Source organism: Carcharodon carcharias, chromosome 34, assembly GCF_017639515.1.
Source record: "Carcharodon carcharias isolate sCarCar2 chromosome 34, sCarCar2.pri, whole genome shotgun sequence".
NCBI classification, from domain to species: Eukaryota; Metazoa; Chordata; class Chondrichthyes; order Lamniformes; family Lamnidae; genus Carcharodon; species Carcharodon carcharias.
Genome location: NC_054500.1, coordinates 12,012,997 through 12,028,818, shown reverse-complemented (window position 1 = coordinate 12,028,818; position 15,822 = coordinate 12,012,997). Strand labels below are relative to the sequence as shown.

General features: G+C 44.5%; 1 protein-coding gene across 2 annotated transcripts in view; it reads left to right on the top strand.

The window, feature by feature from the left end:
• LOC121272609 (mitogen-activated protein kinase kinase kinase kinase 5-like) overlaps window positions 1-15,822 on the top strand; it is a 156,051-nt gene that overhangs the window by 25,106 nt on the left and 115,123 nt on the right. For both annotated transcript variants that reach the window (XM_041179283.1, XM_041179282.1), the window contains exon 2: window positions 564-621. In XM_041179283.1, the coding sequence (XP_041035217.1) occupies window positions 564-621 (58 nt within the window). The remainder of the gene's footprint in view (window positions 1-563; window positions 622-15,822) is intronic.

Here is a 15,822-nt window from a genome sequence, read left to right as displayed (position 1 = left end):
TGATGCAGAGTAAAGCTCCCTCTGCACCGCCCCATCAAACACTCCCAAGGCAGGTACAACATGGATTAGATACAGAGTCAATGTCCCTTTCACTGTCCCTATCAAACACTCTCAGGATAACTACAGCATTGGTTAGATACTCGGTAACTACAGCATTGGTTAGATACTCTATACTGTCACAATCAAACAGCCTCAGTATATCTAGAAAAAAAGTAAAGTTCCCTCTACACTGCTCCATAAAACAGGGTTAGATCCAGAGGAAAGCTCCCTCAACACTGCCCATTCAAACGCTCCCTGGGAAGGTACAGCATGAGTTAGATATATGGTAAAGCTCCCTCTAAACTGTGCCATCAAACACTCCCAGGGCAGGTATAGCACAGGTTGGATACAGACTAAATCTCCCTCTACACCTCGCTCTCCCATTAATGTGCCTTCTTTAGTAGTGTGACATTTCCCTAGATCACTGAGGTGCTGCACTGCGTCTCAGTCTCATAACATTACATTCCTTCACAGGGCGTGAGATGAGCTCCTCCTTTTAACAAAATCTTTGTGTTTGTCTTTAGGCAAGACACAAACAGACGGGGGATCTGGCTGCAGTAAAGATCATCAAAATGGAACCTGGTAAGAATTTTGACTCCATATTGGCACACATTTCTTTGTACTTCAGACAAAAACCAATAGAGATTACGACAAGGGACAAATCTGTGGCTACCAGAAACAGCTCAATTTCCCAACCCAGCAGAGTGTCGATGCTAATAGATCCTATCAAACTGAACATCAACGGCACCAAGTCCCATTCACCCATCACCCCATGCTCATTGAGCTATTTTGTCTCCTGGTTCAACAACAATTCAATTTTAAAGTTCTCATCCTTATTTTCAAAAACCTCCATGGCCTTATTCCTCCCTATCTCTATAACTTGCTTCAACCCTCCAAGATATCTGCGCTCTTGCTATTCTGGTCTCTTGCACGTCCCTGATTTTAATCGCTCCGCCATTGGTGGCCCTGCCTTCAGCTGCCTAGGGCTTAAGTTTGGAACTTCCTCCCTAAACTTCTCCACATCTGTCTCTCTCTCTATCTCCCTTCCTTTAAGATGCTCTTTAAAACCTGTATCTTTGACCAAGCTTTTGGTTCATCTCTCCTAATATCTTCTTATGTAGCTCAGTGTCAAATGTTGTTGTTTAACACTCCAGGGAAGTGTCCTGGGACATTTTAACACATTAAAAGGTGCTATCTAAATACAAGTTGCTGTTAATAAATGTCAACCTAACTCTTTGCTCTCCTGATCACAAATTTCAAAGATTTAATTTAGGTATTGGCAATGGGCAGTTTTCCAGGTTGACCCACAAATTAATCTGCAGAGTGATCAAACTGTGTTGGAGCACGATTAGACTGTCTATGTGATATGGTCAGATTGCATGTGGGATATGATGACACTGCGTGGGGGTGACAATCTCACTGCGTGGGGGTGACAATCTCACCACGTGTGGGGTTAAGATAGCACGGTGCGTGGGTTATGATGGAACCATGTAGGATCTGATCAATCAGTGTGTGAGGTACAATCAGGCTAACACTCAGTCACAGTGATCCTCATTTATCTCCATCACAGACATTTCTAAAGATTTTTTATTGATTGTTCCCACAGAATTTGACTTGAATGCAAACACTTTTAAAATATTTGTCTGGGTTATTTTCAACTTCGTCGCTGGGTCTGTCGCTCTCACTGTGGTATGACTTTCACAGATACCAGTCACACCCAGTCTCTCAGCCAAACTGGGGTTCTTAGTTCTTAAGCCAAAACAGTATCAAGAGGCTGTTTTACCACGTGAGGCATCACAGCCCAACCCAAACCTGTCGTTAGCTGACTTCCTCATCCAGTTACGGTAGGTGGGCAGTAATGAGGAAAGAACTGAACCCTGAGGATCTGAGGCATGTTGCTGTGTCCCTATCCCTGATCCTGCAGCGAGCAGGTAATTCCATATAACACCGATTGACTTGGAGTCTTCTACTTGAGTTCTACTTCACAGAATCACAGAATTGTTATGGTGTAGGATGCCATTCAGCCCATCATGTCTGCACTGGCTCTCTGAACGTTTTAACTTAGAGCCAGTCTCCTGCCTTTTCCCTGTAACCCTGCATATTGTTTTTATTCAAATAATCATCCAATGTCCTGTTGAATGCCTCAATTGAATCTTCCTCCACCGCACTTCCAGGCAGTGCGTTCCAAACCCTAACTACTTGCTGTGTGAACTACTGTCTGGTTCTGTTTCCATTTGTTTTTTTCTTGATTTATATCCCTATCACTATTGTTATAACAATCTCCATCTCGCTTTCTATCTCCAACCGTTTTCTTTCTTTTTGCATCAGTCTATCACTTCCTTTCTGTTCCTTTATTTTACTCTCTATCTCTTGGTCTCTGTACCTCTGATACTCTCATTGTGTGTGTGTGTGTAGCACCGTGGGACATTTCACTACATCAAAGGCATTATATAAATGCAAGGTGTTGTACATGTGTGTCTCCCTCTCTGTTCGTCAGTGTGTCCCTTTGTGTCTCAGTATTTCAGTCACTGCTTGTCTCTCTTTCTCTCGGTCTCTGCCTGCATGTTGCTGCATACATAAATATTTTTGCATTTCTCATAGCATCTGTGCCTCCGGTACTGCTTGGGCTCTTTTCACGGTCTGTGCTTGTGTGTGTCTCTCTCCCTGTGTGTCTCTCTTTCTATGTCTCTCTGTCTGCATTTCTGTCTGTATGTCTCTTTGTATCCCACTGTGTGTATCTTTGTGTATCTCTCTGTGTCTCTGTCTGTGTGTGTCTTTCCCTCTGTGCCTGTGTACCTCTGTGTGTCTTTATGTATCTCTCTCTGGATGTCTTGTGTGTCTCTCTTTCTAAGCCTGCATGACTCTCTCTATGTCTGTGTATCTCTGTGTATCTGTCACTCTCTCTCTCTCTGTCTCTCCCTCACTATCTCTCATTCCATCTCCCTGACACTCAGTTCCCATGATCTGCCATGAAATCCTGTTGCTGTGATTATTCTTCAGAGCAATAATTTGGCTGTGTTTTGAAGTGGTTTCTTATGAGCTTTGTTTCACAGCTTTGTTCAATTTGCATGTGATGGTGCACTGAAAGGTAGAAATCACTTCCAGGAAACCCTGCCCCAGGAGCTGGGTAACAGTGAGATAAGATTATTCGTAAATAGTGCACCAGAATTTATCAAAAAAAAACCCCAGAGGAATCCTGTGTTTTGTGATGGAGTGTGCAATTGAAAGTCTTAGAGACAAGGAAACCAGTTTCAGCAGCTGCGAAGACATTTACTCTGCTCCTTGCGAGTTTGCCTCAGGACCTTGAAGGGAGAGACACTAACACTATCACTTCTGATCATAATCCATCGTTCTTGTGATAATCTGACAGAACAAGAAGATATATTGGAATGAAGCAAATCCCTTCATAAAAATATAAATATCCCTTGAATAAGAAGGCTGTGCTTTCCTCAGCCAGGTTGAAGTGTCAACACTAGGGGGAGGGTAGTGCCAGGAATCTGATGTACCAGCGACATTAATCATTGACGGTCATTCCTCTAATTGGGGATTCCCAGGAAATCGTAAACCAACTCTTTCTGATCCAATTCATTCTGATCTAGGCCTTTCACTTGTTAAATTCGTTCATGGGATCTTAGCGTTGCTGGCAAGGTCAGCATTTGTTGCCTGAAATTGCCAATGAGAAGGTGGTGGTGAGCCGCTGCCTTGAACTACTGCAGTCCATCTGATGTAGGTATGCCCACAGTCCTGTTGGGGCGGGATTTCCAGGATTTTGACCCAGTAGCAGTGAAGGAATGACGATGTATTTCCAAGTTGAAAATCCAGTTCATTCTGATCTGGTTCATTCTGATCCAGTTCAATCTGATCCAGCTGACTCTGATTCCCCACCTCTGCATTTGCTGCTGTATAACTGCAAGTTACTGTTGCTACACGTGGCATACCAGTCGTCTTTAAAAGGATTTCATGCTCTTTCACTGGTCTTGACAGCAGAAATTCATGCCCATCATTTCTAAAGAATGGGAGGGGACGGAGGAAATTGGGGGGTGACGCAAGATAAATATGAGAACAAAAGAAAGAAGCTTTCCCCTTTGGAGGATAGTGTAAGCAGTAGAAAAATTTGTGGACTGATTACTATCTGAAAGCATGACAAATGTATTGTTTTTGTATCTTCACGCTCATCCCTCTAAGAATATTGTGATTAACAGTCTGACAGGTCGCAGTGTGAATACGTCTTCCATGTTTTACAGCAGCTGATAGGGTAATTAGTCCTGTAAGACAGGAGTGTTTTATGGACTCCCACAACCCACCAGCCACGAGTAATCCATTGGATTTCAAAGGAAAGTTGGATTGTCTGAAGAGGGTTTCAAACCCTGCACCTTCTAACACACAGAGAGGGACAACTAAACAAAAGGCTCATTGCAGCAAAGAAAAAATTGAAATGATCTACAAGGGAGTCAAGGGTCATGGGAGGCAGGCAGGATTAGATCAGCCAAGATCTTACTGAATGGTGAAGCAGGCTCGAGGGGCCAAATGTCCTACACCTGCTCTAATTTCCTATGTACATATGTCTGGTAATTACTGCATGATATCATCGAACAGAAATCACAGTTGGAGCACTGACCATATTTCTAGTAATCCTCCCTCTGCATCTCAGTGCCCGAGGGCATGCTGGGATCCTGACAAATTACAAACATGATCAGTTCCAAATGGCTCCAGATCACAGGACATGGAATAGGAGAAGGATCTGAGAGGGTTGGCACTGAAACTATCAGTGCAGTACACTAGAGCATCAACGGAGTCTGAGGGGTACAGCCAGAGGGTAGAGGACACAAAACGCAAGATAGATTAATGAGTCCATCTGTTCGAGCCACAGGTACAGATATACCTGGACTACTCCATGCAATTCTGGGCTACTCCATGCAATTCTGGGCATTGGTAGGAAACCTCTGCCCACTCAGTATAGACTGGACTGCATTAGGACAGGGAAATGTGATTACATCTCCGGTTGAAGAGGCAAAGGTACAATTGGCCGAATGGCTTCCTTCTGTACTGTAAATTCTACAATTCTAGATCCCATTGGTGAAAGGCCACTGTCTAACCCAGTGTCCTGGGTTAAAGCACAAGGAAAATCTTTTGAAAGAAGAAATGATTACATGACATATATTTACAGGTTGATCAGCAGAGAATGGCTGAGGTCTCCACCCATTGAGATAAAACTTGCTGTACAAGAAAGCAATGCTAATGAATTCTGCATGTAAGAAACAGTGCAGCTTTCATGTGGTCAGGCTGCTTCCTGGTTGCTATGGCAGCCTACAGGCCTACTTTCTCTGTGTACATCCGCCACATGTGGGCAGAGGCCTGCGGTGGGCTGCAGCCCAGCCTGAGGCTTTGCAAGTGCAGCAGGCTGCAGTCACTGCACCTCCGGAGGGGCTAGGAGGGGAGGGGGGGTGCTGATAGTGAGGTGGGGCAACTCCTTTTGTATCAGCTGTGATGCATTGGAGGGACATCAGCTGTCAGCATTGGGAGGGAGGATGGTCGCTTAATGAGTGCGTGAGGTCTGGTGCTCAGAGCGGCATTTTCTCAGGCGCTAATCCCTGTTTATACCTAAAAAAGTGAAGTCTTCCTATAAGGTTCATAGGAAGAACGAGAGATGGGAGAAGTACAAGAAAATCTTCTTTGTGAACGCAAGTTAATGTAGGCCAGGATGCAGGGAGTTTGGTGGAGGAGGGGATGAGATGAGTCAGGTTTGGGCTGGATGAGTGCAGAACCAAAAACTTGTTCTACATTCTCTGTACCTCACCCAGTTTGTTTTGTTAATTATGTTCAATGTTTCTAACACCTGAAGGTAGGAATTCATAGATTTAATGCAAGACTTAATAAAATTGAACATCAAGATGATCACCCATGTCATTGTCCATGAGCAGACTGGAGTCTGGTGCAGGCAGGTTGTGAGGCATAGATGCTAATCCAGCCTCTCTCCTTTAATTAAAGTTTAAGTAATATCCGTGTGCATCCGGTCATTGTAGCTGCTGGTGCAATTATGGAAATCAGTCAGTGGTCAATATAAATTGCTTGTAAATTTCAGACCCCCAAGTCCCAAAAACCCAAATACCTGGCTTTCTTTTTAAGATTGTGAGCAGAATCGTCCCAGGTTTGCACTAAGCACGGTAGCGGGCAGGAAAAGAGCCTTTTACCTGCCCGGCTGCAATGGCGGCTTTTCATGCTGTATCGTCTCAATCCCACCTCATTAATCATGCATTCCTGGGAAACACAGCGTCTTGCTGGCGGGTGGCCACTGATTTGCCCACCACGCCATCACCTTGCTACTTCCTCATGCTGGGCGCCATATTTAAAGTACAGCCGTGCACTCACCCCTTATTGCTTCCAGCCCAGGACTGCTGCACAGAAGACGTGATCCTAAAAGGCAAGAAGTCTGCGGCCTCCAATTCAGTGACATCCTTGGAATGCCTTTTGGACGCCATGGAGGCCCGCCATGATGTCGTCTGTCCCCGCTCTGGGCGAAGGCCGCCAAGCAAGGTCGCCAATCTGGCATGGGAGACAGTGGCAGCGGTGGGCAGAGGCAATGCCCTGCAAAACAGGACAGTCACCCAGTGTTGAAAGAGGATGAATGATTTCCTCCATTCCGCCAGGGTGATTAACTCTTCTCATCACACATCCACAGGGATCTCACTCACTGCCAGTTCAAGGGACAACACCATTCACTCTCTCACACACACCTTCCTTGTCCTCATCCCATCAATGTGATCACTCATCACCCACATATGCCAGGCATACTTGTCAACTGGCCTGGCAGGCATCCTGCTTACACTCTTTCCATCTCTATTCATGCAGGACAAGCTGACACACAACAAAAGGGAGAGGTCTCAGACTGGTGGAGGAATGCCTGAAATCAAGGTCCTCATGGACTTTGAAAATAGAGTCATCCAGCTGGGCGGCGGAGATCTGGACAGTTCTGGTTCTGCTGGTGTGGTCAGTGGTGCTCAACCACATGAGGATCCAGCAGTGCAACATCCTTCAGACAACCACACTGTGTGTGATGTGTCTTGTTTCACAGGCGACAGCCATGCACTAATTATTTCTCCTTGCTTTCGCAGGCACATCTGGGAAATAGCCAAGGGAGTCCATGACCCAGGTTCTAGACTCAAGCCCTAAAGACACCACAGGAGAAGAATCTGCTGAAATCATCATAGCACTCACCCACACCCTCCACAAGCACAGAGATACACACCTGACAAGCTGGCACACAACAAGAGAGGTCGCAGACTGGCGCATGGATGCCTGAAATCAAGGTCCTCACAACTTTTGAAAATAGAGTCACCCAGCTGGCCGTTGAAGATCTGGGCCATTCCTGTGCTGACAGTGAGGTCAGCAGTGCTCTACCAAGTGAGAGTCCAGCAGTGCAACATCCATCAGACAGCCACGCTGTGAGTGATGTGTCCTGTTTCACAGGCCACTGCCATGCACTAATTATCTCTCCTTTCTTTGACAGGCACACCTGGGAAACAGCCAATGGAGTCCACGACCTAGGGCCTCCAATCAAGCGCTGAAGACATCTCTGAAGAAGAATCTGAAGGCACCTTCATTGAAGACCTGTCACAGCGCACACCCACACCCTCCCCCAGTGCAGAGACACATACCCCAGTGGGACCTATCTTTACAGTAGCCTTGGGATCACAATCTGGTGGGCACACCACACTGTCTGATTCACAGCAGGCACAGGCAGGGACTTCCCAGGTGATCACCCGACTGCAGTGCAGCCCTTGCCCCACCCAACTCACCTCAACCTGGAGTTCCAACCTTATGGGGTAGAGAATTTCAAAGGTTCACATTCCTTTGAATGAAGTAATTTCTCCTCCTCTCATTCCTAAACGATTGGTCTCTTATCCTGAGACTGTGCCCCCATTTTTTAGATTCCCCAGCCAGCGGAAACAATCTTTCAGCATCCACCCTATCAAACCCCCTCAGAATTTTGTAGGTTTTAATGAGATCGCCTCTCATCCTTCTAAACTCCAGAGAATATGAGCCCAATTTACTCAGCATTTCATTATAGGACAATCACTCATCTCAGGGACCAATTTAGTGAATGTCCACTATACAGCCTCCAATGCAAGTATATCCGTTCTTAAATTTAAACATCAATACTGCACACAGTACTCCAGATGCGGCCTTGCCCTGTACAACTGCAGCAACCCCTCTTTAATCGTGCACTCCTATCGCCTTGTAATAAAGGCCAACATGCCATTTGCCTTCCTAATTGCTTGCTGCACCTGCTAATTTTCTGCGTTCTTTGTACAAGGACACCCAAGTCTCTTTGAACATCAACACTTACAAGTTTCCAGGTTTTAAAAAAAAATCTGCATTTTTTTATGATGACCAAAGCAAATAACTTCACATTTCCCAGTATTATACTCCATCTGCCATCTTGTTGCCCAGTCACTTAATCTGTCTATATCTCTTTGCAGCCTCTCTGTGTCCTCCCCACAGCTTACCTTTCCACCTAGTTTGGTATCATCAGCAAATGTAGATACGTTACAATCTGTCTCTTCATCTAAGAGCAATGATCCTTGCGACACTCCACTATTCACTACCTGCCAACTTGAAAAAGCCTTGTTTATGCCCACTCTCTGTTTTCTATCCATTAATCAATCCCCTATCCATGCTAATATATCACCCCTAACTCCGTGAGCCCTTATCTTGCCTATTAACCTTTTGTGTAGCACCTTATCAAATGCCTTTTGGAAATCAAGGTATACTATAGATAATCTCCAACCCAATTCGAAGTAGGTCCAGTTCACACTTGAAGGCATTACATGAATTAGTGTTCACTACACAAGCTGGCAGCCTGGAAAAAGAGCAGCCCAGCACCTAATTGCCCTCCCATAACTTGTAAGCATTATTCCTGGTCCTATCTAAATCTTTCCAGTTGAAATAATTCAGCCATGTAAACACAGTCTCATCATTTATCATCTAATAAACGTCTATGGATTCAATGGACTGAAAGGCTTTTTGATGTAAGTAATTACTCCATGACTCAATCAAATCACCCTTAACCCCACGCTTTTCTAAAATATAGAAACTCAGCTTGTTAAGCCTAGTTGTCAGGGTAACTAAAGTGGTTTAAACTGTGAATCAATCTTGTGGCCTTCCTCATCCTTTCCAAAGTCTCAAGATCTCCCATTGTATGAGATGTTCAAACGTGGGCACAGTACTCTAAGAGGCTTAAGACTGAGCCTTACAGCGGCTCCTGAGGAATCAGAGTGAGACTTTACCAGCTAATTTCATTGTAAGCTCGGCTCCTGATGTCAATGTGCAGTGAGTTACTGAGCTAGGATTTATGGGACATCATGATGCTGCCTCACAGGCTTGTCACACAGAGATAAACGGCCCACAAAGGTCCCAGCTTTCACACAGCCTTTCTTTCTCTATATACTATACAAACTCTGTGAAGAGATTCCACGGTGGGTTTGAGGGGATGTTGCAGTATGACTTAATCTAAAAGTTCATATACAAACTAAATAGTCAGGTTAAAATCGTGAAAACATGTAACAAATGTGTAGTTAAAAAAAAGACAAACAAATTCAACAGGTAACAGGGAAGTAGTGGATGTGCTGTTAAAGGAAGTATAATGTTGAATTAAATTATATTATAATTGCAAACCAATACACCATTCCTACATTACTGACACTGAAGTACATATAAATTTCATAATTTAAGTATTTCATTGAGAACCCAAACCATGTAAGGAATAGGGCTATATTGGGACCTTTCCATCCTGCATTTTATGGTGTTGAATTTGGATGAACTTCTGAGTTGCCTTGATTGCTCTGGCGTTGTGGGGGTAACCAATTCTGAAATTGGGTATATCACATAAGGGATTTTCCATACTTAGTACAAATATTAATTCTTCTTGTTTTTGGGTGATGTCAATGATAAGACAAATTGCGCACAAAGGGCACCATTCCCGACAGCATGAAGCGCCACTTCTGCCCTCTTGCTTTTTGCTAGTTCCCATGCGAATACAATTAAAATTTAAACTGCTGGTGGCGTGGACGGGAGACATGTGTGATCACGCGGCAGGGGAAGTTTTTCAGTGGTGAAACCCACCGTCGGCTGACAATGCTGTGGGTACAGGTGGGCTATTAAAGAGCCACCCAGACAAACAGGGAGGCTCTTCATCATGGCCACACTTTTTCTGCCCAACTCCATTGACATTAACATAAGATATATTGGGAGCACAAAGGTGGCACGGGTGTTATTCAGATTTAAGTTTCACTTGTAAATATTTCACATTACATTGGTTTCACTTCATGTACATCATCATTATTTGTTGAGACTAACTTAGTCAGAAAACTAAATATACTGGCACGCCTCATTATTTACATGCATTGATGGTTACAGGGAAGTTAGGGACATTTTCTTTATTGTGGAAGAAGCAATGTTGTGTTTTTGCACTCATTGTTTATTAAATGTTCATGTTAGTGTCCAGTGTTGTACTCACCACTCTGGGGCATGGCTGAATGTGCAGATTCACCTGGCCCTCTCTTCTATTCATTGTAAAGGACGTTGTCTGAGATCACTCTCAGCAGCGATAATTGAAATATTGTAGGTGAACTCAAAGCCCTGTAAGGATTCTGCAATGGACACACATTTGGACAGCACATTGCCCTTTAGGCACCTCATTTTCTTACCTTGGCTGACTGTTCCCACGACTCCTCCCTCCACCACACTCAGGATGCCAGGCCCTGGCATCACTCCTCCATGCCCCTGACCCCACTCCATACCTGCCACCCCCACCACCATTGATTCACCCTTGCTGATCCAAAGCCTCCATGCAAGCTGCCATTTTCCTGCTCCCCTTCCTTGTGTCGCAGAGTTCAGCAAGGAAAACAGCTGACCTCAGACCTAACTGCACAAAGTTGATTGTTGCATGCCACCTTTAAACAAATGGGAACCGGATGCCATGAGATTCTTGTGCACTGGTAGGATGTAATTAATAAGTACTCATGGACAAATATTATACCTGTCATATGACAGTGTGAGGCCCGATGCTCCATTGACTTAATTTCTACACCTCAACCCGCCGTCGGGAAATGGGAATTTCGGCTCCCACCTATTTCAGTCACCCCACACTCCACCTTTCCCTCTCTTGCAGGATTCATAAAATCCCCCCCAAACTGTGAAAGGAAATGAAAAAGAAGAGTGAGTCAGATTTCTAAGAGCTTTTCGGTGCCTCAGGACTTCCCAAAACGCTTTACATCCAATGAAATACCTTTTTGAAGTGTAGTCACTGTAATAATATAGGAAACACTGCAGCCAATATGTCCACAGGAAGTGACCACAAATGGCAACCTGATAATGATTACAATACTGGTTAGGGGATAAATATTGGTCAGTACACCAGGGAGATCTCCCCTACTGTTCTTTGAAATAGTGATGTGGACCTTTTACGTCTGCCTGAGGGCAGACATAGTCTTGAGTTAACATCTGGTCTGAAAACCAGCACCACTGTCAGTGTAGTGCTCCCTCAGTACTACACTGGAAGTGTTGGCTTATGGCTAAACAGTGTTTCCATTGTGCTTGCCAGCATTCTTATGATGAGGCCGTTGCCGATTGGATTAGGTTACCGCCAAGGGGGAATGGGGTGGAATAAAAATGGAAAATGCTGCAAATGGTCAGCAGGTATGCCAGTATCTACAGAGAGAGAAAAGCAGTTAATGTTTCAGGTCAACGCGAAAAGTTAGAGATGTAACAGGTATTAAGCAGAAGGTTACAGAGGCAGAAAAAAGGGGCATGGTGAGGACAAAACAAAAGGGAAGGCCTGTGATAGGGTAGAAGACAGGAGAGATTAAATAAGAGAAAAGGGATGATGGGGGAGTAATGGGACAAGTAACGAGACAAAAGCATGGGGCTTCTGTTATCATACTGCCTGTCATTTGCAGAAGAGAGTTCCATACTGCTACCATCCTTAATGTATAGAAGTGTTTTATCATTTCACTCTTGAAAGGTCTAGTTCTAATTTTGATGCTGTGCCCCTTAGTCTTAAACTCCTCAACCAATGGAAATAAGGTGATTGGCAAAAGAATCAAAGGCGACATGAGGAAAACTTCTTTTACATAGCGAGTGGTTAGGATCTGAAAGCAAATTGGATAATTATCTGAAGATAAAAACATTTCAGGGCTATGGGGAAAAGGGGAGCTTGTAGGAATAGCTGAATTGCTGTTGCCAAAAGCCAGCGCAGACACAACGGGCTGAATGTCCTTCTTCTGTGCTGTAAACATTCTATGATTCTATGAAGATATGTCCAGAGGAATTAAATGGAAAAAGTAGATTTCTTATCAACAGCTGCCATCAAAAAAATAGGTTATGATCTGAAATTGTTGAACTCAATGTTGAGTTCAGAAGTCCATAGAATACTAAACGAATTGGGATAGAGAATGGAGGAATCTGTCTAGGCTACACTTATTGTCTACCCCTAGTTTCCTTGAGAAGGTTCTTTTTGATGTATGACTGTTGATGGTGCTCCCAGGATAGGGTAAGGCTGGATATTGACTCAGTGCTGATGAAATAATGGTGATATATGGCCAAATCATGATGACATGTAATTTGTTGGTGAATTTGGAGAGACTGGTGTTCTCATGATGTTACAGCTACTGTTCTTCCTGTTGGTAGAAGTTCTGGGGCTGGGAGTTGCAGATGCTAGTTAGGGTGACAGGACAGTGCTCGAGCTGCCCCAGCTCCTCTGAATTAGGGAGAATGGAATTTTTGCTAAGGCTCCTACTCCTGACTGCTATCCAGTGGCCTCTTTCTTGAAATGGGCCATGGGTGAAGACAGGATTGGGCTCAACTGTGATGCTTCCCCCAGTTGAATAACCTGCTGATACTCACTGTCCATGATTCACATTACCCATTTTCTATAATCTCCACGATCTCTACAACATTCTGAAGTCTCTGGGTCCCTCTGATTCTGGCCTCATATTCATTTGTGATTTTTATCGCTCCACCATTTGGTGGCCAAACCTTCAGCTACCTGGGCCCTAAACTCTGAAATTCCTTCCCCAAACCTCTCCACATCATTACATTTAGGATCTCCTCCTTTTAAGGTGTTTCTTAAAACCTACCTCCTTGACCAAGCTTATGTCTAGCTATCTCTTTAAGTGGCGTACTTTCAAATTCTGTTTGATGACACTGCACCTTGGGGTGTTTTGCTACTTTGAAGGTGCTAGAAAAATGCGAGCTGTTGTTGTAGTGGTGATTATTACTGAATAAGATAGTGCTACTGAGAGCTGTTTCACACTTTCTGAAGTGCCAAGAGCTTCAGTGTTCTGGTTCTTAAAGGGCCAGAGTTGCCAAAATGAGAGCAAGCGACTTCTCACAGGAAGGAGTTGCTGTAGCAATGTTATCGATGGCACCATCCCGTAAAGTGGCTTATATCTGTAACTTTTCCTTTCAAATTGAAACATTGCCTCCACCCCCCTCTTCCTTGATGGGGAAATGTGTCATCTAGTGTGGTATTGAGTCACATTTAGCAGGAAGATCCCAGGGTTGACTCCTGGTCTATATTGAGTCAGTTGATAGCATCAAGGTCTAGGCACCAGAGGTTATCCAACCTCCTAGAAGGCAGCACCTCTGGAGGGCTCAATGCCTTCAGGAAAATTCACTTACATTTTCGGGAGCGAGCATTCTAGCAAGGCTGACATTTATTGACTGTCCCTTGTTGCCCTGAATGCTGCCTTCTTGGTCCTCTGTAATCCAGTTTGATACAACTGAGTAACCACTTCAGAGGGCAGCTAAGCATAATATTGAAGTCACAAATAGGTCAGACAGGGTAAGAAAGTCACATTTGTTTCCCTACATGGACACTGGTGAACCAGTTGGGTTTTTATGACCATCTTCATAGTTGAAAGTTTCATGGTCACTTTTTACTCTGCCCCCCTTTTAAAATGGGTGTATTGGTGTTATGATTTGTCCACTGAAAGAGTAGATAAGTATATTACTCTATTATATTTCCCTTAAAAGTTTCAAAAGGTCTTTGATAAGTAAACTCATGAACAAGCTTAGAACATGTGGAGTCAGCGGACAAGTAGCAGAATGATAGTAAACTGGCTGCAAAATAGAACACAGGGTAGGGGGTTAAAGGTAGATGGCAGAAGGTGGGAAAGGGTGTTCCACAGGAATCAATGTTGGGGTCACTAATGGTTTATTTTATTCATGGGATGTGGGCATCGCTGGCTGGGCCAGCGTTTATTGCCTGTCCCTAATTTCCCTTGAGAAGGTGGTGGTGAGCTGCCTTCTTGAACTGCTGCACTCCATGTGGTGGAGGCTGTTAGGGATGGAGTTCCAGGGTTTTGACCCAGTGACAGTGAAGGAATGGCGATCTATTTCCATGTCAGGATGGTGAGTGACTTGGAGGGGAATTTCCAGATCGTGGTGTTCCCATGTTCCCATCTGTCTGCTGCCTTTGTTTTTCTAGGTGGTAGTGGTCGTGGGTTTGGAGGGTGCTGTCTAAGGAGGTTTGGTGAGTTCCTGCAGTGCATCTTATAGATGGTACACACTGTGTGTCAGTAGTGGAGGGAGTGAATGTTTGTGGATGGGATGCCAATCAAGTGGGCTGCTTTATCCTGGATGGTTGTCCTGGAAGCTTCTTGAGTGTTGTTGGAGCTGCACTCACCAGGCAAGTGGAGAGTATTCAATCACAATCCTGACTTGTGCCTTGTAGATGTTAGACAGGCTTTTGGGAATCAGGAGGTGAGTTACTTGCTGCAGGATTCCTAGCCTCTGACCTGCTCTTGTAGCCACAGTATTTATATGTGTGGTCCAGTTCAATTTCTGGTCAATGGATGTTGAGATTGGGGTTTTAGTGATGGTAATGCCACTGAATGTCAAGGGTGATGGTTAGATTCTCTCTTGCAGACAGTCATTGCTTAGCAATTGTGTGGCACAAATGTTACTTGCCACTTGTCTGCCCAAGCCTGGATATCGTCCAGGCCTTGCTGCATTTGGACATGGACAACTTCAGTATCTGAGAAGTCACAAATGGTGCTGAACATTGTGCAATCATCAGTGAAGTTCCCCATTTCTGACCTTATAATGGAAGGAAGGTCATTGATGAAGCAGCTGAAGATGGTTGGGCCTATGATACTACCCTGAGGAACTCCTGTAGTGATGTCTTGGAACTGAAATGATTGATCTCTAACAACCACAACCATCTTCCTTTGAGCTAGGTATGACTCCAACCAGTGCTGAGTTTTCCCCATGATTCCCATTGACCCCAGTTTTACAAGGGCTCCTTGATGCCACACTCAGTCAAATGTGGCCTCAGGGGCAGTCACTCTCACCTCACCTCTGAAGTTCAGCTCCTTTGTCCATGATTGAATCAAGGCTGTAATGAGATCAGGAGTTGAGTGGCCTTGGCGAAACACAAACTGAGCATCAGTGAACAGATTATTGCTAAGCAAGTGCCGCTTGATAGCACTGTTGATGACCCCTTCCATCATTTTACTGATGATGGAAAATAGATTGACGGGGTGGTAACTGGCCGGGTTGCATTTGTCCTGCTTTTTGTGTACAGGACATACCTGGGAAATTTTCCAAATTGCCAGATAGATGCCAATGTTGTAGCTGTACTGGAACAGTTTGGCTAGGGGTGCAGCAAGTTCTGGAGCACAAGTCTTCAGTACTATTGCCGGAATATTGTCAGGACCCATAGCCTTTGCAGTATCCAGTACCTCCATGCGTTTCTTGATATCACGCGGAGTGAATCGAATT